The sequence below is a fragment of the Quercus suber genome, unplaced genomic scaffold, assembly GCF_002906115.3.
Source record: "Quercus suber isolate HL8 unplaced genomic scaffold, Cork oak 2.0 scaffold_282, whole genome shotgun sequence".
Classification (NCBI taxonomy): Eukaryota; Viridiplantae; Streptophyta; class Magnoliopsida; order Fagales; family Fagaceae; genus Quercus; species Quercus suber.
Window position 1 is genome coordinate 610803 of NW_027069738.1, and position 26865 is coordinate 637667.

Below are 26865 nucleotides of genomic sequence, written 5' to 3' on the forward strand. Positions count from 1 at the left end.
TGACTTTTTGGTGCCTCAATACAATGATTTCTGGGACAAAACCACATGAAGAGCAACAGAAGTATGTCCTACAAGTAGTTCAACTGCGACCAATACCATATCAAGGACTATATATTGCACAATAAGAAATGAAATTATTGCAAGAGACTTGCACAAAAAACATCAGTAGATATGTCATTTTGGTTGCTGACTACCTACAAACAAATTTCTTCTCTTTTATTTTCTGCTTTTCCTTGACATTTATTATGGAAATTCAAAGTGACAGTGTAATAACCTTCGTGCATGTGGTCATTTACTTTAGCAAAACTGCACATATAATTTTATACCTTTTTTTTTTTTGTCCAAATGTGTTAAATGTTACCCAGATAGATACCATACTTCCCAAAGTCAATCTGCTAACCAAGCTGAAACATTGGCAACAAAATAGAAATAGATACAATGAAGGGTAAAAATCATTTTGATTCCTCCTAATTAGTCTTGATGAATAGGCAAAATGGAAAATCTACAATAAAAAGGGAAAAAAGGACCATGTGATTGATATTAAAAAGTTGTATATGATCATATGGTTATTGAAAACTAAGCTTGCTCGAATTGTTAGCCTTTGGTAGACTAGACTGGCAGTATACACTGGGGGTAGAAAATGATTAAAATAAATAAATAAATAAATAAAACGAAAGGCACTAGAATTATGATGAAACCTAAAGAGGATTAATTTCATCCAAATGCGTTCACAGTTTTACAATATTCTGAAGAATGTTGGAGGAGCTGCAATAATTCTATTATAATATTTTCGGTGGATGGACAATCCCCATCTCTTCTTCTGCCTAAAAGAAATAAAGAATTTACATTGATTAACAAAATTGTTTCTGCTGTTTTAGCTAAGAAGAACCATCTCACAATTCATATAAGCTAGAAGTGAGATTGATGAAGATATCTTTGCTGCAGGGAATTGTGAGACCACCCATTGGATGATCAAATCCAAATTCTTCCTCAGCTTTACTTAGCAATTCTTGAAATGAAGGCTGGTTCAAAAATGATATAGGAATTACAAAGCGCCTTCTTTCACTCTCTCCAACATATATTACAATATAGCCTTTTCGAACATCTATAGATGTTGAAGCTACTTGCTTTCCAAATGAGTTTGATCGTCGGAGAATGTGCTTAGCATGCATAATACCAAGCAAACGAATGGCCATTGATATCTGGCTATAGACTACTGCTGAGAAAAATGATAGAGTTCACAATAGAAAAGGGAGAAGAATGTAAGGATTTAATATCAGAGGATGCGAGCACTTGTCTTGGTTTTTGATGTTATGCTTTCATGTATATATAGATGAATGGCGAGTGACAATTTCTGTTGTGTGGATTGTAGAATAAGTGGTGTAGAGGAAATATTGGCTGCGGTTATGTGAGAGAGATAAGCATTTGAAGGATCACATGAAACTGTCTTCCAACTCATTATCAAGAAGTTGGTTGTGGTTGAGACCTTTTATTTTATGAATAAGTTATATGCCCAAGCATTTCAAGGACAGCAAGCAGCAGCAAGGGGACCTCATCAAGATGAAAGATATGTGGATTGGATAAAACTCTGAACTACCAGCTGACCTCTTTCGATGGGGGACAGGTTTAGACATATATGTTGATTTTTTCTAGACAATAATTGGAACAAAAATAATTCTCTTGTATGATGGGGCCTCTGGACAAAAAATTAGCTATTGTTAAGATATCTTCAGAAGAAATTTTGATGACTTAATTTTAAACCTTAATGCAATCTAAATTATAGAAAAGAAAAGGAAAGCAATAAAATTTATCTGCATTAGTTAAGAAACTAGTTTTCTCCAACGGAATATAAGACATTCATTTATGTTATAAAATTGAGAGTGAAATTTTCAACAGTAAGAAACATGAGAATCCACAGATACGTACATGGATCATCATGGCTTATGAGGAACAGAAGCATACTAACATGTCCTCAACGTTACTCACAAACTTTTTTGGTGCCTAAGTACACTGACTTCCAGGACAAGCCCCCATGAAGAGCAGATGAAGTATGTCCTACAAGTAGTTCAACTGCAACGCGCCTCATATGAAGGACTATGCATGGCATTATAAGAGACAAGATTATTGCAATTTGGGGCCACTTGTTGCTAGTACATTGGTTTTGTGACTTTTTACCGACTACAAATATTTATATTATTTGTTTTCCTTTTTGCATTATTATAAAATTATTGAGAAATAAAATTTTGAAATTTACTATCTTTCTAATTGGTCTTATCGTGTACACAAAAGTTAGTGGGTTTCATTTTAATTTTCATTTTAATCTAATCATTAGAAGGTCAAAATGTAATTGTTGAAGAAATTTGGGAGCCTAAAGGCATGTTTGTTAAATATTTTTTTCTCTTATTTTCTAGTTTTAGAAATAGTTTTTATTTTTATTTTTTAAAATAAAAAATTTGTCAAATCACAATTTGTAAAGGAAATAGAAAGCAGGTGTATCTGTGTATGACTGTTTTCAGTTTATAGTAATAAGATATGCATTTGTTTAATGAACACATCACATTTAATGGGATAGATTTCAACTCCTAATAACAGCAAAGTTGAACATTTTTTTTTTCTCTTTTCTCTCGTAAAATATTTTCTCCTTCTCTCACACAAGAAGGTATTTTATGCGCTGAGCACGTGGGACATTTTGTACCTTTATCTCACTGATAAGTGGCCCTCATATATGTGAGATTTACCTTATCAGTGAGACAAAGGTAATAAACGCCCGGCGCATGCACAAATTTTTCCTCTCATACCACACATTATTTTGGCTCAATATGACATGTTGACTACTATCTCCGTTTTTCTAAAAAAGACAAAAGGAAAAGACAATTATCTCACCTGGGTAAAAGAGCTAAGGGTGTAGGCTGGTACATTGGTTTTGTATCTTTTCACCGACTAAAAATATTTATATTTTCCTTTTGCACTATGGAAATATTGAAAAATAAAATTGTAATTTACTATTATCTAATTGGCCGTTTCTACTCCACAAACTTTTAATGGTTACACTTGATCTTATAATGCCTTTTCATTTTAATCTAATCAGTTAGAACGTCAAAATGTAATTGTTGAAAATTTTTGATGGAGCCAAATCACAATGAGGTAAATTATTTGTTTATAAAATGCATAGCCCTAACTGTTGCCAAAGCACGAGGGGTTAATGAAACTATTTTAATCTTATCCTCGATTGAAAACATATGAGATTTGTAAAATGTTTAAATTACTGTAACCAGTATAGTAATTGGATTGTTTGAATACTAAGCTATCTTAAAAAAATTCTCATATCACATTAAAGTCTCTCTCTCTCTCTCTCTCTCTCTCTACTTTTTCCATTGCTAAAAGTGACATTATTCCCCAAATGCACTACTGTAGACCACTTTCATAAAGCAACAGGATTCCATCCAGAAAATTGTATATAGTTTCTTCATATGATATTTCCCTCATGAATGGCCATAAAAAACGTGAGTATAGGAAGTTGTGATTGACTGATAGCAAAAGTTTGTAAGGTGCCATTTCTGAACGGAGATTGAACAATAACCGGACCACTGAAACATTCCATTATTCCATTAGTGTTGCAAATAGGCCGAAGTTTCTGTCCAGACTCCAGCGAAGTAGACACTAACACAAGCTGAGTCCTCGCAAATATTACACCAACATGTTCTCATAAAAGATGGTCACATCCAACAGGAGAATCAACCACTATATTAGTCTGCAAGAACTGAAAGCATAATTTGAACACTCACAAGTCATAAGAAACCAGAAAAATTCCTCAATTATGTGCGTGTGTTATTTCTTGCCCAAGAATCCGATGTATTTTCGTGGCAATTCATGCTTGCATAGACTATCAAAGAGTAATAATAATAATAATAATAATAATAAAAGGTCACAATCTGGAGTGAGAACCAAGGGACCCTCTGACAAGATTTCATTTCTCCACGGAACGACAACAATCATGTATGGAGACAAAAAATAATTAAGTGGCCCATCAATGAAGATGTCTTTCTCAAATATAGGGTAGTCCTTGGAATCACAAAAAAGAGTGGCTAAAGAAAATGCCATAAATATAAAATCATGTCTCTTTTCTTCTTTTTCATTTTTTAATATTTTTGTACACGCATTCTTTTATACATTCAAAAAGATGCAATGATGTTGAAAATTGAAATATCTACACAATTTTAAGCCTACAGAATTCAACATTATCCACAATTACTTTTACATGAAACCCTCCGACTGTAACAGACGTGGATAGACAAATGATACTATATGCTTCAAGGACTTCATTGATGCTTTCAAAAAAGCATGGCCTTCTGTTGCTGCATGAACCGAACAGTGACAAAAGTTATAATTTGTAACCAAACCAAACATAAGAGTTATCTGATTATCAGAGGGATGAAAAGATTAGTACCTCTTATCAACGATTTCAGATCCTTCGAAAAATCCTCAACTCGCCCTAATACAGGTCTTATGCCACAAATCTGTAGAACACAAAGTTCCAAATACAAAGCCATTTCCATTATTTGCAGCAATAGGCAACAGACACCCTTGATTTCTGAATGAACCCGATCCGATTTGTTGGCCTCACACAGCTCAGTAACAATAGCAATGGCTTGATCCTGCATTGGACACGTCCAAAAAGAATGATCTCCGGGTTACTTCATGATTTTAATTTTATATATTTTTTGTCAAGAAAAAGTATGCTAACAAATGGAACACATCAAAACCTAGGACCAAAAGGCTTATAAATCTTTAACATCCCATTATGTCGAGACAGGACATAATGCAAATAAAAGAATACATAGCACCATACCTGTAAACCATGTAAAATTTCTGGCATTGGAAGCTCAGGAAAATGAGCAAGATCAACAAACCCCACCTCCTCTGCCCTTCTCGTAGCACCCTCAGCTTGTAAAGAGAGGAATTTCAGAATAAGAAATGTGATTCTGTAGATCTGCAAGGCAATAGCATCAGAGAAGTGCGTTGGAACAGTATTTGCTTGATCCTTGGTTATCAGCGCAGTTGAGACAGCAGTGAATTTCTGCTTTGACACACAACCAAGAGGTGAAAGAGCAAACCATCCATTTTTGCTTTTGATAAATGGTGCTTTCTTGCACAAATCAAAGTCCTCTTTGAGGGTAGGGGGACACAAAAGAGGGGCGCCCCTGATGGCCGATTCTCCATGGTGTTGAGTTCCCCGGCTTATGAAGGCCAAGAGATGGATACTTTTCTCTCTTAACTGTGAATCCATTTCTTTCATGGCCTTAACCCATGAATTCCAATGCTTTGCTAGCACACACATCAGCATCAGGGTATGCTCTGTTTCTTCAAGAGCAGCCAAAGAAGTTTGTGTCCTTTGAGCCCTAGGTCTTTTCTTGTCAGGATCATCAGATGGAAAGTCTGGTGCATTGAGATAATAGGAAATCATGTAAGCTTTCTCTGAAAAGAAATACGGTATCACATTGTCCACAATATCAGTGCAAGTAGAACTGCCTCCTAAAGATTGAATCATAGCTGTAACCACAGCCAAGCCAAGTCCCCAAATGTGTTGAGGCTTTTCAATTTTGTCAGATGAGTTGGAGATACTCCCCTCACCATTAATTGAGGAGGAAGATCCCCCATCCAAGTATTCAGAAAACAAAACCCTCAGAGAAGTAAGAAAACCCGAATTAAGAAGCATCACAGCACCTCCTTTAACACGTGCGAGGGTCAGAAAGAACTTCAATAGTATGGGAATAGATGCAAAAGAATTTTTATCATGAAGCTTCAGAATTACATGCTGCAACTCGAGATGAGTCTGTATGATTGGAAACCAAGTGTCAGGTGTCAAGAAACTTCTTAATATGAAATCCATAATCGTCAGGGAGAGGGTGCAATGCTCAGCAGTAGTAATGTAGTTGCAGAAAATGGGCAGTAGCACAATAGTTGCATTTGAAATCTTAGCCAAGTCTTCCACAGATTCCATGTCTGTCACCCCACCTAAAGGTGAATTAAGGCAAGTAAACTCCAAAGTTGAAAGAACCAACATAAGTAATAGCTCCATTGTTGTGTTAACCTCTGTAATTGATTGCCTCAAGTCACTCAACACTTTAAGACCAGAACCTGAGGTTTTTAAGACAAGTGTACAAGCATGCAAGGACAAGCTTTTATGCGCAGATCTCATAAGATGGAGAAGTAATTCTGCCTGGGCTGCTAGAAAACAAAGGATATCTTCAGAGACATCCAGAATTGGAGCTAATGATTCTACTGTGGCATAGAAACATTGGCATATATGATCTATACATGATAAAATGAGTCGATCAGGGATCTTTCCTCCAGTAGTTTTTCTCTCTGTTGACTGCATGAATAGGTAAAAGTAAATTAATAATCTGAAATAGTGCAAATTTGCAAAAATTAACATTGTGGTTTTCAAAATACGAATTTGAACCATGAAAGCTATAAATCAAACCAGGCATCCATCAAGGCTTAACACATTAGGAGAATCAAATTTAGGCGTCCACGGCAGAAAGCAAGAGGAGTTTCTTTGTATGTTAATACCTAAGGTGTGTATTATATAGAAATGATTTCACTTTGTTGAATACCAAGATGTTTCTCCGTGGTGTAGTCTTTAGAATTAATTATTTTCATGCTTCATTTAACATTACATAATTACCCTAGGCAATTATGAAATGTAACTTGTATGGACATGAATTCACAATAGCTTACTGGTAGAAAGAGAGGAAGACCTAAATTGCAGAATTATTATAATCTCTATGTTTCTATCTTACAAGCATCAATTTATATTGGTTACTACCAGATCCTTCTAAAAATTTATCCCACACTCCATGTAAAAAATGATGGGTGATACAGCAGGACTTTACTTTTCAATTGTCTATAGGCCCTGGTGTCTCACTCACATCTGAATTCTCAAAGCATCACTTTTTACAGAAAAACAGGATAATAAGGAATGATGTTTACTACAATTAATGTCTTTATCACATACTGCAAAACTTCCCAAAACAACAAATATTAAGTTGGACAGGAGAAAACAATCCCTCAAAATATATTAGACATAATATTTGATGAACATGATCATGCTTTCACGTTTTACTTCTTAAAACATAAACATTCAACCCTTTGCAAATTTGTATGTTTTTCTTACTAAATCCAGCCATAGTTATGTATTTCTAACTTTGGAACTTAAATATAAAGGGCATTAGAGTTCTGATTACTCACATCATCCTCATAGACGGTTAAAACACTTATTAATGCTTTCAATGCAGAATGCTTTGAACTTGAAAGCAATATCATCGAGTTAGCATCCCGCATGCAATGCAGCATTGTTTCTGCAATTGTTTTTGATGCTTTCCATTCTGAACAATCCCACATATCTAATCCCGTATCTGCTCTAAGTCGTTCGAGGTCAAACAAGTAGACATCTTTAGAAGTTGCAAAAAGGTCATCATCATACTTATGATGATAAGTCTGCAAAAACTTTGATTCAACAAGATACTGATGCAGTTCTTTGAATGCTCCAGGAGCAATTTTACGGCCTTCAAACTCTCCTTGTAATTGATAATAAAGATCACTAAGAATTAAAGTCTTTAGCTCCTTCCCTTCACTGGAAAAAAAAATATTTGTTTTTATGCTGCATCTAAAATACAATACATTGTTTAAGAAGAAATACCAAGTGATAAGAAATATACAAAAATCTTGTCTTTTAGAAAAAAATAAACAAACTTCAATATTCAATAAGATGAGCCAAAGAACTTAGCCTGAAATTAAAATGCTCAATGTCATGTAAATGACTAGATAATCTCCCCCAGCCTTAATCAGTAGAAAATAGTTCAATTCTCCAAAGAAAATTGGGAGTGCCAACAAAAACCAGATGTTACAGCTGGAATCATGGCAACATCGAGAAACAATCATATACATGATTTTACACACACAAACAGAACCACGAGGAAAATAAGTTGCACAAGTAATCCTCACATATATATTAGGTATATACTACACACAATAGAATCACATACACATGAAGGGTCGCAGGTTGCTGCCAAAATAAACTATAGTAAACTTCAGTATAACAGGAATAGTTCTAAAATACAACAGATAAAGAAATTTTCCTTCAAAAGTTTTTATGAAATATACAGGACCATTTTGAAGGTTACAAAACATCTATAGTTGCGAGGTTTTCATACCAAATTCCCCTACCCCCAAAGCTGGCCTTCTTTATCATTTCATCACTTCTTGAAGTAGTAATTAGTAAATTACAATTTTATGCATTTAGATCAGAACTACATGATATTAAATCAGAACTAGATGATTATCCAAATGCTCTACCTGTAACCACGCTGAGAATATTGAGCCAACAATTCAGGAAAAGCAGGCTGACAGCTCAACTGCAATCAGGAAATCACAAACAAACTAAGAGTTAGATGTTAATCCCAGATGATGATATGAAAGAAATAACTTTTAAAGAATAAACCAACATGAAAATGTCAGAGACAGGACCAAACCTTTTTTGAAATGACAAGGATCTTCTGAAGTAATGATATAGACAAAGTTCCTGAGTCATTGGTTGCTAGTCTACCCATCACATGCACAGTGAACAAACTTGCAGCAACCTGTAAAGTTGTGACTCAATACAACAATTCTCTCAAATTTTAAACACATAGAAGATAAGATCAAAAGGCTGAAACAAATATTGAGGAAACATACCACTCATGCACGCAAAATCATTATACAAACAGAATAAGTGATGCAGGAGACGCAAGAAGATTTTTATTTAGTATTATTTATGTTTGCAAGTCAATTGTATTTTTATGTTTTAGGTCCTAGTAGTTTATTAGGCTATTAATATTTTAAGTTTGAAGCAAGTTATTTTCGTAATAAGACAATCAGGGTTTCCTAGCTAATTAGAACTAAGGTTTAGTAATCCTTTATAAGCAACCTATTATTCTCCTTGAGGGAATGGTTGATATTTTGATAAATGAAAAAAAATGGCCGTTTGGTCTTTCCTTGGTCTGGGGCTAACTCCAGGTCTACCCTAGGTGCTAACTTCTAGTAGTTTCCCCGCTTGGTGCTGACTCCAAGCAAAGCCTAAGTGCTGACTCCTAGGTCATATCTTTTATTTTTATTGTTGTTTCAATTTTGTTCTGGTTGTCCTACGTCAATAAGTCAAGCACAAATATTTAATAACAAAAAGCACTCATATAGTTGCCTGAAGATTTGTGAATTAATTGAAAAGTCAACTGTTACAGCTTATGTCATAAGTTATTTTAACCCTAGCTCTGTGCTCAATACATATATAATGCCAAAAAATAAAAATAAAAAGAGTTCAAGAAAAGGGAAACTAGTATGCAGAAGTAAATAACCAATTCTCAACTGCTACTCTGTCTAAACTAAAATATTATAATTAAAAACATAAAATTGGAAGTAAAGATCACCTTTGCCCGGAAGTATTTTTCGTTGTCATATTCACAAGAAGAATATGACTTGATCAGATTGCCTAAAACAGAGCTCTCACACCAGCTTGACACAATATCTTTTGTAGCTTTTGATTTTTCAATGTTTACTGCATTTTCTATCCTGTCCTTTGATTCAGCCGTATGCTTTACAAGTGATTCAGCATGTGACAATTTTTTCTGCAGGAACATCTCATACGAAATTATTTCTAATATTGTAGATTGGCATCGATATTTGTATGCCAAGTTTAGCCCCCCCGTCTCAGTCAGATTTTCAAGTGGAGGATCTTTAATGCCAGCAATTAGTGAAATAGTGTTGGACAATTGCTTCCAGAAATTTTCAGAGCTCCTCAGCACTGACAAAATTTGTGTATACTGAGCAGCCCCTTGCCACAAGGCCTTGATTAAGTTAAGTATATTCAACAGTATCCGGGGATTGCTGAAGATAATAAATGAAAAAAAATCAGCAAATTAAATGTAAACCTAAGAAACGATGTAACCATATAAATCTTGTCAAACTGAAGCCGTAAAATATAACAATAATAATAAAAAGACCAAAAAAGAATCCAGAATAAAAATTAAAAAGACCACAAAATAAATACTTGTTGATCAGATCATTAGCCCTATCAACATAGTGCAGGAGTGCATCTACAAGACTTGAATTCTTGGAACCCTGTGACACAGCTTCTTTTGCTGTTTGCTTCAAACTATCAACATTACTATCCTGGACATCTGTACTCTCTTTAGTACCAAATACATCAACAAGAAAAGCAGGCTGCAGAAAGAAATCATATATTAGGAAACAACGCTAGATAAAGCAAGAATAATGACGATGATGGACTAAATTAGGGGAAAAAAAGAATGAACCAAATGATTTACACTAGGGGCATAGCTTGCCAACGAATGAGCTAAACTCAGTGAAGAGAGGAACAATTTTTCTTTTACACAATATTCCTATATACATTACGGTTTATAAGATCTTGAGTGTTACAAAATTCCTAGTGAGTGGATGAGTACTTTAATGGGAAAAATATAGAGAGACATGTAAAGATTTTCATTGATTTAGTGAAAGCACATGATAGGGGGTCCCTATAGAGGTTATGTGGTGGATTTTGAAAAAGGAAGGAGTTCCTCTTAAGTATATATTAAATTGATTAAGGATATGTACAACAAAGCTGTAACTAGTGTGAGAACAAGTGGAAGAATCACATGTGAGTTTCCTATCACTATAGATTTGCATCAAGGATCAGCATTAAGTACATACCTCTTTTCACTAGTGATGGATGAACTCATAAAATCGATCCAAGAGGAAGTCTCTTCTGTATGCTTTTTGCAAATGATATAGTTTTAGTAGATGAAACTAGAAGTGGAATTAATGCCAAGTTAGAAATTTGGTGAGACGCTCCAAAATCTAAAGGCTTTTGATTAAGTAGGACTAAAATAGAGTACATGAAATGTAAGTTTAGTAAAAACAGAAACATAAACAAAGGAACGTTAAGACTTGATGGTTAAGAGATACTAAAGGTTGACAGTTTTCATCAATAATTCATAAAAATTGAGAGATTGAAGAGGATGTCAATCATAGGATAAGAGTAGGGTGGATGAAGTAGAGAAGCGCATCATAAGTATTTTGTGATCATAGAATACCTATTAACTTAAAAGAAAATCTTTATCAGACTACCATAAAACCAGCTATGCTCTATGGCACTGAATGTTAGACTATTAAGAAGCAATTATTCATTAATTAGTATAACTGAAATGAGAATGTTAAAATGGATAAGTGAAAATACATGGAAAGATAAGATTCAAAATGAGAAAATTTGCATAAAGATAAGGGTAGCTCCTATTGATGAAAAGATGAAAGAGAATCACTTAAGATGGTTTGGTCACGTTCAAAGGAGAGCAACTGATGCACCAGTAAAAAAGAGTGAGTTGATCCAAGTTGAGACTTTGTTGTTATTTTAGTTTATAAGCAGTTCAGTATATAAGCTTTGACTTCGCTCACAATGTGCCAGAACCACAAACTGTTTAGCTTTGTCAAGCCTAAAAAGAGTTTATATAATAATATAGGGAAACATCTAATCTGAAAAGACCAGAACATCTTTTTTCTTTTATTAGGAAATTATGCAACCAATAAGTCTTGAACCCATGACCCCACCCTCCAACCCATTGTTATGGGGAGAAGAAAGTGTGAGTTGCGCTATATAGCTCATTGGCAGATCAAAACATCTTATACAGAGATCCATGCTATCTTACGGAATCTATTGGATCTACAATGTTTGAAAACCCAATAAGATTACTGTTTAATCTAAATATATGTATAGGTAAAACCCTGTACGTTTATAACCCGTTGTTATCCAAGATAATGATAACAGAGAAGAATTTAGTTGTATAGCAACACCACCAGAATAGATAAGTACAACATAATAATATTGGGACCAGTCCTGAACAAATCAGACTGAATTCAGAGCCCGTAAACTTGTCATCCCATACACTTACAAATTAAATTCAAGCAACAAACACTTTTTAACCTCAAAATAGTATACAAGTTATCAACCTGATAATGCGCTGCAGAAGTAAGCACATTTACTGTGGCAACGAAGAGATCTTCATTACACTCTGACTGCTTACGTAGTATGTAGCTTATAGAATGCCTCAAATCTGTAATCTAAAACCGAAAAGTAATCAAAATTAAATTAGAAATTACAAAAAATTTATCTGGTCAATTAAATACAGAGGGAAGGAGAATAAGCTCAAAATGTCAACCTGCTTATCATCCAAACGAAGGCATGCACTTCCAACCAAATATTGTTGTAAATAATCTGCCATGATCAACAATACTGACAGTACCCTAGCAGCACCAACTTGGATTTCCTGAATGTACAACTCAAAAAGAATTCAGTAAAGCTACTCAACAATAAAGTACCATATGAGATAACTTTGATGAAAACAGAAAAATGAATCCACAAAAATACATTGGATTATTTATCAATGGTTAGTCAACATAGAGATGCACAACTAAATTCATGCAGGAAACACAAACTAATCAAATAACACCACAAATCAATCCATTCCAAAACTAAACAACACAAATCACAGATCCCTCTCTCATGAATCTCATCTAAACAACACAGAGTCGCTGTCTTAATTATAAATTTATATTACATGTGTGTGGGTGTGTATTTGATACTAATTATGTGCATTTATTTTATTATTATTGTTGTTGTAATGTTATTTGTGTGAGTTGTGATTTTTGTGAATATGTACATGTATAGTATAAATATAATATAACTTTATATTATTTTAATAATTAGGAAATACAAAGGGTTTGTTACATGTGTGTGTATTGTTATCATGTTATAATAACTTATAGTTATAAGTTAGTGATTCAAGAAAAAAATAGTAGAGTTAGTGATTGTTAAAGCATACACTTAGTGTATTATTTACGTATGTATTGTGTGGGCAAGTGGGTCAAGTTTTTTCATTTAGTTTAATTTTTTTTATAAATAAAAAATGACAAATAGATAATGACAACTGCATAAAAATAAAAAGACACCACATGATGCAAACATTTTCCCACAATCTTTAATTGGATGATTTGGATGAAATGCGTAAAAAGAGAAAGGCAGATAAGGAACTAATTATACGTATATAAATAAATAAATTTTCAAAAAATAAAGCAAATTTTTGTTATGAATATGCAAAAACACATGATGTGCAGGGATTCAAATTAATTGCATCATTTAATAAACAGAAGATTAATAAAATACTAAGAGAGGGAAATAAAAATGTAAGCATGATTACTGGATGAGCAAGGACAAAGCACATACAGGGCTGCGAAAATATGATATTAAGGATGTAACAGCATCAACAACGGGAACTGGTTTGGTTGTACATGACAGCACTGCTTGATGAAAGACAGAAAGGCTGGAAGATACATCCTGGAAAATTGACAGAACTGTTTTTCAACTTTTGTATTTCAAATTATATGATTCACAAAATCAACCACAATAATTTAAACGAGAAAAATATCTACCACAGATGCGGATGATAGATTTCCAAAATTATAGTGCAAAAGTGAGTCATGTGTACTTGAGACAGCAATCTTTAAACAAAAACATATTACATCTATTTAGCATTATTACAACAAATACAATATGAAATGCCACTTCAAAAGTCTTTCCAACTTGGCATGCCAATCTCCCAGTCAGGAAAAGAAGCCTTTAGCATGTCAATCAAATTGCAATCATCGGCACTTATATAGATACCTTTGAAAATTTGGAGAGCATGATGAACAGAATATCTAATACAGAACCTACAGCAAGCTGTAATCCTTCAATCTCCATCAATTCAAAGAGACGGCTAACATAAAGATTCTGCAGGAAAAAGTTCTCACATTCGTTAGGAGATTAGAAATATAGTTTTTCATGGATGAGCAAAATCAGTAGAGACAGAACATGGCTGACCTCTAAGGATTGTTTAGTTGTACAAATAATTCGAAAGAGTGTTCCGTGGATAGAAGAATCACAAAGTAACAAATCCTGGATAATATCGCCCAATCTTTCATAGTATGCGACTGATAATATGCATTTTTTCATCACTTCTAGCACCTAAAACAGTAGACACATCATCAACATATCATGTTATTTAAGTAAAGTCTGCAACTAATCAGACCCCTTTGAGAAGTTCACAACAAACCAGGCATAAGTAGGACAATTGTGCAGGCAATAGGACTATTTAACATGTATATGTCAAACCCACATTTAAAAGAAGACTTATTTCCAAAGTCAAAGAAAAAGACAGACATAACCATCCACAGACGGGCCAGAGCTACTTTTCATTGTCACCAATACCAGTGATTTTTAAAGCCAGAAAAGAGATGTGGCTAATACACGTACAATATTTTTGTGATTGCAATTTTATACATCATACCCTGCAAGATAACTGTTGAAGATCTTAAAAGTTTAAGAACTCCAATGTTCATCCAAATTGGTAAATACAACTACATTGACAAATCAAACATGTAAGAATGAAACTATGTGGAACAAAATTGAAAAAGAAATATGCAAACAACAACAAAGCCTTAGTCCCAAATTTTGGGGTCGGCTATAGATCCTCAAAAAATTAGTCATGGTCGGCCACATATATTCTTTTCCTCCATTCTATTCTATCCAAAGTATCATACTAGTACATTAAGTGCTGTGATTCATCCATAATTATCCATTTATGATATTAGTTTGTCAGGCAAAAACTAACCAGAGTTAAGGGAGAGAAACTATTTTCAAATCACGTGCACACCACTCAGATAAAAGATTCATCATAAAACAACTAGAATTTGAAATTTAATGGTAAATGCTCATAAGTAAAATTCCATTAGAGAAACGTAAATAGATGGATGAAGCAAGATGAACAGGAATAGCTCTCTGATCACTGTCACAACAAAAAGACAGTGAATCATGAGATAGAAATAACATGTGAACAACTGTTTAAAGAGAAAATTTGGTGGAAGAAATGAAAAAGTGAAAAGATGGACAAGAAAGGAGGGATATAAAAGTGCAAAGAAGGAAAGGATATTTTTTCTGTTCTATTTTTGGTATTAGGATGTAGAAGGAGGGAGGGAGGGGGGGAGAGAATCTTTTTGTAATTACCATAAACACTTGCAATTAAGGGATTAATAGGGAAGATTGGCAAAAGAACCCAAATCACCCATTCCTTCTAAGTTGTATTTCCAATTTTCCTCCCATCTTTTTTTTGGGGGTGGGATTTGGACTTCAAATTGACTATTTTATTAGATTCTAATCTTGGCTAATTATCATGAATAGACCTTCTTGTATGGCCCAAAGAGAAAGCTTAAAATTTTTGCAGTTTTGATTGCTTAAGGCTACTTTGTTCTTGGACCTTCACCTGTCTGTTTAGTAATATTTCTACCAGTTAAGACTCAAGTTAGCTATTGAAATATAAACAAAAATAAGATCCAAGTTGTAGCAGCTTCCAAAAAGGTCCAAGGTGTACCTTCAGTGTTATTTTCCAACGGACATACTTTACTTTGTATTTCCAGTACTCATGACTAACTAGGACATACTGCAGAGAGAAAACGATTAGAGCCAAGAGAGAATCATCCTCTAATCCTGTTTCCACAAGCTGCGTGGTAAAGTCCAGCACTGCAAAGGTTTTGAATCATGCATATCAGAATCCAGAGAACAAATAAATAATGATCATCAACAGTTTTTTATAGGTAAGTAAAATTTATTATGAGAGGGCTATGTGCTCATCAACAATATTACCACAAAGACAGACTCAAATCATTTCAATAGCAAAATGGATAACATCATCAGCATACTAAGTCATCGCAAATAATAATATGAACAGAAGTTTCTAGATCTCAGAAGAGCAAAGTGAAGCAAGGAAGACTTGACACATCAATATGATTGTTAGCCTGAGACAAATACAAGCACACACAGCAAAGAATGCGTGATTCAACCTAGTTAGATCCACAAAGACTTTTTACTTACACACACACATATTTGATATTGTAATTCACATTTTCATGCTTATGAAGTCATGTTAGAGTAGAGTACCTAATATACAAAGTTCATTAAAAGGTGGTTTATAAAAAGAAAAGCAGTGAAATTTGAAAGTTTTTATATATACACACACAAACATACATACATACAATAAAAGGAAAGGGGAGTTGTAGGGACAAATGTAAAGGCAATACAAAGGGTTGCAAAGAGATAAGTATTAATCGAGGACATACAATCATGAAAGCGTAAAATAGGAAAAAGAGTATAAGCATACAGAACAAACAGCAATGCTTAAAAAACAAAACAGGAGGTAAATATAAACTCACTAACAGCAAAAATACAAGAAGCTAATAGCAACCATACCTGATATGGCCAATGGGTGGTCGTTATCATTCTGCTCACAGTCAATTAAAAGCATCTTTGCCAATTTTCCAGAAAGTAACCATGATCCACTACAAAGAAAGAAGAGGATAAAACTAATTAAAACACAAACCATAAATCCAATTTTCAATTAACTAATTGAGTCCATATAAATTACATTAAACTGCACCCCTTCCCAAGACAAAGGAAGCAAAAAATCAAGTCTTTGGCTTCACACAAAACAGAAGAACAAAATGCCCATAAAAATGCCCATAGAGTTTATGGCCCAATACAATGAAATAGCAAGATAGTCCACAAAAGCAAATCCATAAAGCTGCAATTAGGCCACATTAACCAATAACCCTTACATTCCAGTGTAAGGCTTGGAGTCAAGAACAATACAGCTACCACCAATTACAATATTATTCATTATGCACTTAAAGTAGCCATAAGATATATGGCAGTAAAGAAGGCCCAAAAAATGTAGGACAAATAGATGAGTTAATACATATATTTGTATGTGTGTGCGTGCGCTTCTATCATCTATAAAATTCAGCCTCATTTAATAAAGAAATAAAACACCTCAAAACCCATGCAAAGATAGTATGGCTAACATTTTGACAAGGTAAATGAAAGCTTATGTACAGCACACTCAAGGCTAAATTTTGACAAAATATTTAAGTCAAATTAAAAAAGAAAAAGATTATGAAGGACTTCAGACATAACAATGGAAAAGGGAAAGAGTAAAAGCCACTGAACTTAGGTAAGTATGCAATTCTGCACAATCTCATCTTCATATTTTGGCAGTTGAATCCAAAAGGCAAAAGGTTTAAGCTAAAGGAATCACCTTGATGAACTATTACTGCCAATATCACGGATACTTGTCTCTAAAACCAGATCAAATATATTTGCCTTCAGAGCCGCCGCAGAAACATGAGATGGAGAACTGACCAGGAAAAATACATATTAACAATTAAGGTTGTAGTATATGTGTTTCAGTTTATAATCATAAACAATTCATGTGCAAAGCTTAATTTGTAATGAATAGAGGAACAACAGATTCTTCCAAAACATCATATTTTCCAAATATCATTATATATATATATATATATAAACCAATCACTAGCTGAAGACACGTTTAATACATGGAGGGGTCTTGTATACCATTTCAACAACTTTCCTAAGATCTTCACACCCATGGACATCAGAGCAGCACTATTGGAATTAGGAGACAGATTTCTGACCAAAGTGCAGATGATCTCAACCGCCCTGCAGTGAACACAAAGACAGCCAACCATCTCCAAATTAAAAAGAAATATAGCCACGAAATGCAAAGCACCAGAAAATGAACTCAGGAAAGGCAAAAAAGAAAAGGTAAAAAAAAGATCCAGATTGGCTAATTACCACACATTCTTTTCCAATGTTGCAGTCATGCCAGTTTCTGGCACATGCAATAAGCTGCCGGTCTCCATTAAAGAAAAACACACATCCTACATATAACAAATTGAAGGAAAAATTCATGACAATAAAATTGAAACAGGAAAAAATAAATCAAACTATTGAAAAAAAAAAAAAAAAAATACTACTGCTTGCCTCATAAAGCATGAACTTTATTTAGCACTAGGACCCTTTTCCAATATGTTTATCTCAGATCCAAATAAACCAAGCTATGCACTGGGCTGTTCTCAACTCAATCAAGCTAGACTTGATCAAGCCAAAATCAGGCTTTAGCCAAACTGAGGCAAACATGTTCAAGCTCAGTCCATCATATATGTACAGGCTTTGGCTTGCTCAGCACAACGGATAAGCCAAATGTCTGAGCAGGAACATGGGTGTCATGCCAAAAGAAATCAGAACATATGTTCTTGATAGGAACCAGAAGAAGTAATGGAACCAACATCTCCAAGATACCAGAGGCAGAGCCAACAAGGAACAGCAAGCAAGAAACATAATGATACAACTTTAGGAACCAAAACCAAACAGCAATCTTCATAAACTCAAAAAAAGTTCATGGTCTTTTTATTACACTCAGAATTGCTAGAATGAATATAAGTTACACAAAATATATAAATTCAGAACACAGTTTCAGGAAAAATAAATGCAAGGATTCTTTAACAGAAGCTGGGAAAAAAAATGGTCGACATAAAGAATGCCTGCAACAATGAGAATAAAATAGAGTCCAAATTGATAAGTAAACATCAAGATTATAAAGTCAGGAAAGGGAAAGAGGCAAAGTAAAAGACAAAGCTGAAGTGCACATAGTGCAGACTTTTATTTTTTAATATTAACAAGTCACTTAAATGAAGGAAAAGAAAGGGTAGCCCAAGCGCACAATGCAGATCTTTTACAATTTTTTGATTGGTAAGTTAGACACAAACCCAATGGATCTTGAACCCACAACCTCACCCTCCATCCCATAACTAATAGCCATGGGATGAGGAAATCCCATTTGAGCTATAGCTTATTGGCATTGCATATCTTTTACAATTACATATTCCAAATTGAACTTTAAGGATAAGGAACATGAGAAAAATAAAAGACTAATCAGTAAAGAAACAGTGGAAGAAAAGATAAACTCAACATGCCACAGCAATATCAATAAGCCCATCAAAATCTCGGTTTATCATTGTTTGAGGAATGCAAACAAAAAGGCCATTTCAACATTAAAACCATGCTAAACCAAATCTCAGTTCAAGAATGCAAACAAAAGGCCATTTCAATAATAAAACCATACTAAACCAAATCTTTCCAAGTCAACTTGGTAGCAAATCAAAGCTTGACAACAACAAAGAAATAAACAAATTGATTGAATGAGTCAATTCAGCATAGAAAGCTGAAACTAAAGGACCAAAGTTGTCTAACAGCAACACCATACCAATAGAGCATATCAATGGACTTCATGTCTAGTACTCAGATACTATAGTGATAATAGAGGAATTTTAATGACTGAAGTGAATAAACAATAACCCAAATCCAGGCTTCAAGAAATCAAAGTCTTATCAGATGAAAATAAGTATGAGAGGACAATCAACATTCAGGTTTATCCACATCCAGTACACCATCCAATGCAGCTTTTTTTTTTTTTTTTGGGGGGGGGGGGGGGGGGGATAAATTACACCATCGAACGCCATTTAACTAACATTACCATATAACACTATATAGCAACCAACAATCTCAGGCAATAGTCCTCCAAACTACAGGAGAATTATATAACAATCACCTAAATATGAGCCAACCAAATTAGTTCCAAATCAAAAATTCATAACATACCAAACAATAGCCAGAGGAGTAAAAACAAATTACCGTGTTGAAAGACACCATTCGACAAAGCAGGTCAAGAGTAAGAAAAATTTCCTCACTTTTGTCCGGGTACAGATCCTGCCCCAATCGGAGGAGCAATACAAGCACGCCAGATTGTGTATACTACAAAAATAGATACATATGTCAGCAGAAAGAATTAGCTGATATGAATTGAATTGAAAGACAATTGATCTAACTAAAACTTTTCCTGATTGAACACAGTTTCATAGTTCATTTTGACTTCTTTAGTAATACTATCGTATTACTGAAATCATCTCAACCCTCCTAACTTCAGACAGTCACCTACACAATTGTAATATATACACTATAACAGTAAACTGAATTACTATTTTATTTTATAATTTGATAGTTATGATGGAGAGGGAGTATTCGAACGAACCCTAGACATCTCCATTGGAAACACCAAGACGTGTCTGTTGAGCTAGAAGGCTCTTGGCAACTAAGTAGTGGCAATTAATTTGATGGGAGAAAGAGTAGCATCGCCAACACAGATTAAGACTTTAATGTATAAAATACAATGACAAAACCTAAACCATCATGTTCTGAGAGCAAGGAAACAAAGCCAAGCAATATCAGGGAAAAAGATATTTGCAAAGTGATAAACAAGTCATGTAAGATTAATGCGATGACATCAAGTGCATTGTAATGCTGTACCATAAAGATGATCACATAGCAGAACATGACTACATTTGTGAATGGGTTACACACTATTGCATTGTGATGCTGCACCATAAGCATGATGACAGCAAGTGCTTTCATGGATAACATCCAACAAAACTTTGTCGTAAAATATGAATAACATCCTACATCTAATCCAGACGGATAGGTCAGTCACATCAGTATTAGTAGACTAGACCTTTTGAAAATACAACACAAAGACAGTATCACCATCGTAGATTGGAAGCCAAGGAAGAAAGAAATTAGATATTCTATAGCAGCAACATCAAGAAATGCAGATTATAATTGTAATATAATTATTGAAAACACTCAAAAGCAAGTTCAGATGTAAATTAAAGGAACCTTTTTGTTTCCGAGAATATCTAAAGGGCCTAAAACAATAAAATCAGCAAACATAGATTAAAAATTTAAAACAACTATTACCTCCCATCGGACAAGAGCAGTATTCCCACCAATCATTTTCAAAACATGTCCACGAGTTTTACTAGGAATGAGTAAACCTTCAACTCCAGGAACATGCACTGGCAGGTGTGTTTCAACAATTTGAGAGACGTTATCCACCAGGGAATCACTGCTAATCTCAAACAGAGATGATATTCCAACTGACTTGTCTAGGAAGTTATACCTGTTGGCAGAAAGAACATATAAAAAGTAAGTAGCAGTATATTTTTAAATATATAAAAAAAAAAAAAAAAAAAAAACAAACAAACAAAGAATCGAGAATAGAGCTTATTTAATGCTACGTTGACAATACAGATATTCTACATCCCCGTTAGAAAAGGGTATTTTATACGAAAGACGGATATACGAGTTGAAGCCAATGGGATCACCAAAGAAGTTTTACTTACACGCATTCTGCAGGCCAAGTTCCTTCACAGAGGGATGACAAAAGGCGAACAAGTTCCACAGTCCTAAAGGGAAATTCACCCTCTAAGTTGCAAAGAAGACACCGAATAGGACCGTCAATAAAACTTTCCTTGTCCCAGAACTGAATACAAAGTGACTCCTGCAAAATTCAAGAGAAAAATCTCAAATTAGCAAACTGTGAACAATAGACTAAATGATTAGAAATATGAAGAACGACCCTGAAAAATAATAATCATTATACATCCAAACCTCGCCTCGATAAATTTTGTAAAGAATTTCCAATATCAAATTAAGGGTACTGTCCCCCATCTGCACCATTATGTAAATAGGATAAATTAGAAAAGGTACTTAGTGAATTCCTTACAAACTACTTGCAGATATCCATAAATAGTTACCTGAAGATTGATCTCATAAGATGCAATAAATGCAGAAATAAAAGTTCTTAAGACACTTTGATAGCCAGCAACAGGTCCCTGGGTAAGGCACAGAGAAAGAAAGAGAAATCACTTCTTTTACAAAACCAATATATATACAAAAACTTGGAGGGAAAGTGGACAAAATACCAGAACATGTAAGGAACAGAGTAAAGTAAATCAGATTCAAACTTTTTTGGATAAGTAATAAACTTTATTAATAAAGTAGGACATGTCATGCTCATGGTGATTAGCACTCTGGACATAAAAGAATTATAAAAAATTATGGGGGGAAAAAAGAAGAAAAAAAAAAAGTGATTTTGTGAAATCTGTAAGTATTGCTATTTGTAAGACCCCACACCCGGACCAATCAGAGTAAAAATCAGTAATGCTTCCAGCTGATCCTTTAATCTGGCAGTATCTTCAAAATACCATCAGAATAAAACTTAACGTCAGACAATAGACTATATGTCTTCTTATCCTTGGATTTTTTTTTTTTTTTTTTTAAGTTTATTATAGCTACAGGGTTTATAATGAAAAGGACAAACCAGTCAATACTTAAAATTATGTGGGAAAACTAGAAACCAGTCACTGTAAAACTCTTGGAACTATGAACTCAGAATAACTCACATCTGATTCCTTCAATATATCACTTTGAAGGATTTCAAGAAAATAATTCAAGGATTCAGCCTCAAATGCTTGGCGTACATAACCAACATGATCAATGTCCTGGAAAATAAAATAAGAAAAATAAAATGGTCAACATTTTCTTTTTAAAATAATAATAAATAAATAAAGCAACAAAGTTAACAAGAGTGAAGGAAAAAACAACATTTTCATACGAGATGTACAAAATGCTCTCTTAAAGAATTACAATCGAAAAGAAAGGAAATCAATAAAATTTACATGAGTTTCGTAAAAGTGGATCCAAGTGCACAAGAAACATTTGCAATGTTCATACATCCTAGTGTAGCAAACAATACATCAATTGACACATCCACATACCATTAGTACATTGTTTTCCTCCTTTCCTGGAAGTGATGAAATTAGGCAAAGAAAAACTGCCCATGCTAGAATCAGAGGGCCTGAGTCTTTTAACTCAAATACATTGAAACTAGAAATTAATGCATCCATCTCTTGGACATCAGTAAAGGTGAAAACAGAGAAACCGTTCCTGAGAAATTGCAAAACAGGTATTCTAACAATTAGAACAAACGTATTTAAAGAACAAAGAAAAAGCGAGTCAAATTAAAATGAAATGTACTACAAAGGATACATAATTACCATAAGAACATCAGATATTATATAAAGATTTAGAGAAACATGATATATCAAACTCATACAGATGAAACCCACTGAGTATCAAATAATCTAAATAACAATTACAACAGCTCTAAATATTACCACAAAATAGCAAATCAAATGAGGGAGAATAATATCAAATTGCATAGTTTCCAGTTACAAGTAATAGTCTAAAAAGCATACACTTCAAATTGTCTGTTATACATCTAAGCAAACCCAATCCCAACTGCCATGGAGAAATCTGCTGAGATTTTCCATTTCATGACTAATTGAACAAACTCAACACTGATCAAATAATTAGAGAACCAACTAATCTTGGACAGCATCCAAAAACTACTACTAACTAATCGACATTGGTGGAACAATTAATTGCTTTCCCCCAAGGCAAACACTGACACTAATGTCTAATTCAATGGTCATGCTGCCAATAATCTACAGTAGATAAGTTTGACACCAATGTAACGTCCATTTTGAATAAGAGCCCTCTGTCTAAGTTTAACTTTCAACCAAGAAATAAAAACTCCCAACGGAGGAAGAAACACAGACACATACAGTAGATATTACATTTCCTTCAAATAATAAAAGTATCCATGTCAGCCATGGCAAAACATAGATATAATTATAGGATACAAGCTAGATTTGTATGTCATACAACACATACCCATGGACATACTGTACCTAAAACAGAGAGATGTCACCTGATTGTTGGAATTTCCTAAACATCTTTGATATGGCCTGATGTTATATGTGTATTTTAAAATCAATTAAGCTACAGCCTGAGAGAAGCTATGATATCCTTGACATAAGATCTTGGAGGAAGAGACTAGAAAGTCTCTCATTAGTGCCTCACACCTAAAGATATTAAATTCAATTAAGCATTTTCAATTCATTGACTTGAGACTCAATACACGCATACCCATGCATAGTATTGCACAGTAATTGTGCAATTAAGCATTTTCAATTCATTGACTTTAGACTACTTTGTGTTTTTTATGCATATTGTAGTTTCTTTAATATAATTTTTCTGACCTATCCAAAAAAAAAGAAAAATTACATATTACTAGGGTATTTGACGAATTTGACCAGCTTTTTTTCTCTCCAGCAGATAAAAGACTCCTATGAACTTACACATTAACCCTAAAAAGATATATAAAATGTAACTAGCAAGTAACAACTAGGGAAAAAACCTGAAAGGTATTTCATCATGAACCATCTGGAGAAGAATTTCCAGGTCCAGGGTTTCTATAAGGATAAGGAGGAGCTGAATTTTGGCATGATGAGAATAATGTAGTGCTTCAGTTGATATAGCCAGCTTTCCAAAGTTACAAGTCCCGGATAGGATTCCCTGAGGGTTGATGTTACAAACAATGATTAGGATCAAAATAAAATGTATAAAACAGCACTCTCATAAAGATTATGATATACCTTGTAGAGGAAGCACAACTTTTTCCAACTTTCACCATCACAGGTACAAAATGACTCATAATACGCTAGGAAAAGAATGTCTAAAACCAAATTGTCTTCTATCAGTGTCTCCTCGGCCCACAAGGTAAAAAGGTCAACATCCTACAAAGCGTCCCCACAAGTCACGGCAGATGTTAAAAAGCCTAACTATGACAACCCATGGGATTAAAATAAGTAAGTAATTTTTTCCCATATAGAACATGCATGCATGGAAAATTTTTATCAGTTGTTGTCTATACTATATAGAATGGTTGGAGAAACAACAGAAACCCAAAAAGTTGCAGATATGTCATATGAGCACCATACCAAAATAGAATTGGACCAAGCCACTAAGGGAGAGTTACCCATTACGTCAATCTTTATTTATTTATTTTCTTTCTTTCTTTCTTTTAGGCATGACATAAACTCACTAGCCTGGATGTAATGAAAAACATGAAAGATGAAGTAACAAATCATTTCAACACAATAAACTCTATATGTTCCACTGTACAACTAACCAAAAAGCAAAGACTAAACCAACATGTACCAAAAACATAACTCTGACGGACTGCTTGTCCTTATAAAGACTCGACATGGTGACATTATAATTTAACGTGTGCAACTCATATATCTATCATCCTGGCACCCCAGTTACACAATTATACAAGTTTTAAAGTAAGTGACACAGGTGTACATTAAACATACCATCTGCTCAGGGTGACTAGATGACAGAAGGTCTTCCAGTAAGGATATTGATTTCCTTTCAAGTCCATCAGAAATCAGCTTTAGCACTTCCTCCCTAATAATTTGACCTTCTTTGGAGCCAGTTCCAAAATATACTGCATCAAAATTAGTACGATTATCAGTATGGAAAGTCAAAATTCAGCACCTATATGCAATATTTAAGAACTTGAAGTTAAGTCAAAAAATTCTAGGTATGGCTCAATCACTCTATGACCCCGTGGAAAAAAAAAAATCTCAAAATTACAGAAAGGAAAATAACTAGGAATTATAAGAGCTCTATGATTTGCTTACAAGCATGCATAAGAATCCTCCTGGTACATTTCAGTAAGCACTGCCGTTCCATGTAATACTGAAGCAATATCTTCATAACAACAGCAAAAGAAGTCAGACAAGTGGCCAGCAATGAAGAAATGCTTCAATACTAGCATCTCATATCTGTATGCAAAAAACAAAAAACAAAAAATTCACATGCACAACTCATTTCTACTAAGTTGAAAATATTGATATCAGTTGGATAGCCACATGAAAACCCCACAAAGACCTTTACACTCCCATCACAACTTGTATCCAAGATTTGGTGGTGCCCCCATACAACACAACGAGAATAGAGGAAAAAGAAGCTACTAACCACATGAAGATATTCTTGAACTATAGAATCGGCACCTAAATTTTTGTCCTTTAGAGTCCTTTCGACAAGAATGTACGTTTGCACTTCATCTAAAGCCTGAAACAAACAATAAGCATCAACAGCGAATCAATAATCAATGACAATATCCGATATATCATATAAACATCATGAAATCCAACTAATCAAAATATCATTAAACTCACATTCTCCTCAGAAAATTCACTTCACAGAAAACAATGCAATGAAAGACTCAATAGTGCAACAATTATAGCATTGAAGGCTAGGTTTAGCAAAAACTACAAAATGAGCGGCAAAATTTGGCAAAAAAAAAAAAATTATCACCAAGTAGGAGCTGATACGCAATGCCTTTTCTTTCAATTCAGGCTGGATAGTCAATTGGCGATCCCCTATCTTCACTGTCTCTGAATTCAAAGCCTCCTTCGATTTCTGATTCGGTGACTTGAAGCGCGACACTGTGTCCACGAACCAACCTCGGTTTTCCTTCAACTTCTTCGCCTAAACAAAACACAAAGAAACTCAATTCATGCACGTACGCTATCAAATCGACCGAGAGAGGATTAGGGTTTACGAGATTTGGAGGGAGATCGGAGGAGAGAGAGGCGTTCTCGAGGTCGGTAAGGAGGAGAGAGAATGGGTCCCACCAGAGAGAGGCGTCGACGGACTTAGCGGTGGTCGCCATTGAAGGCGAAAGAGAGAGCTCGAGAGAGAGAGACAGAACCTAAAACCCTAGCAGAAGAGTGAAGAAGAAGAAAGAAGGGGTTATGTAATTTGATTTTTCGCGCTTTGAAAGTGCGCACTTTGGAGAGTGCATGTGACTGAGAGTGAAAAAACAAAAATGGGAAAGAATTTGTATTTTATTTTTGGCAAAAATTTAAAATTGACCCTCTAATTTTTAGATTTTATCATTTCAGTACTCTCACTCTCAATTTTATCACTTCAATCCTCTAAATTTTAATTTTTGTCAATATAACATTCTGTTAGGTCTCAATTACTACTACCGTTAAGTTTGACCCTTTTCTATAAATTAAAAAAAAAAAACTATAAAAAAAAAGGAAAAGGTCCCCTTCAGTCTTCATCCTCAG

The 26865-nt window shown here is 34.3% G+C and overlaps 2 protein-coding genes across 2 annotated transcripts; both read right to left on the minus strand.

The window, feature by feature from the left end:
* Positions 1 to 712: 712 nt before the first annotated feature.
* Positions 713 to 1734, minus strand: LOC111994731 (auxin-responsive protein SAUR24-like). Its single transcript, XM_065781895.1, has one exon. The coding sequence runs from the start codon at positions 1194 to 1196 to the stop codon at positions 894 to 896; it is 303 nt and encodes a 100-aa protein (XP_065637967.1). The 5' UTR covers positions 1197 to 1734; the 3' UTR covers positions 713 to 893.
* Positions 1735 to 4100: 2366 nt separating this feature from the next.
* LOC111994730 (uncharacterized) lies at positions 4101 to 26590 on the minus strand. Its single transcript, XM_024026611.2, has 32 exons — positions 26352 to 26590; positions 26105 to 26278; positions 25763 to 25858; positions 25426 to 25495; positions 25096 to 25229; positions 24373 to 24513; positions 24135 to 24292; positions 22651 to 22819; positions 22276 to 22374; positions 21628 to 21705; positions 21482 to 21541; positions 21214 to 21371; positions 20789 to 20990; positions 19670 to 19789; positions 17771 to 17856; positions 17531 to 17635; positions 17214 to 17312; positions 16370 to 16458; positions 15495 to 15643; positions 13949 to 14092; positions 13751 to 13858; positions 13313 to 13423; positions 12249 to 12356; positions 12040 to 12150; positions 10085 to 10257; positions 9465 to 9921; positions 8535 to 8642; positions 8359 to 8417; positions 7252 to 7636; positions 4850 to 6373; positions 4448 to 4655; positions 4101 to 4355 (listed from the first exon to the last, which is right to left on the minus strand). Exons 1-32 carry the CDS (start codon positions 26460 to 26462, stop codon positions 4255 to 4257), a joined length of 5895 nt encoding a protein of 1964 aa, XP_023882379.1. The 5' UTR covers positions 26463 to 26590; the 3' UTR covers positions 4101 to 4254.
* Positions 26591 to 26865: the final 275 nt, after the last annotated feature.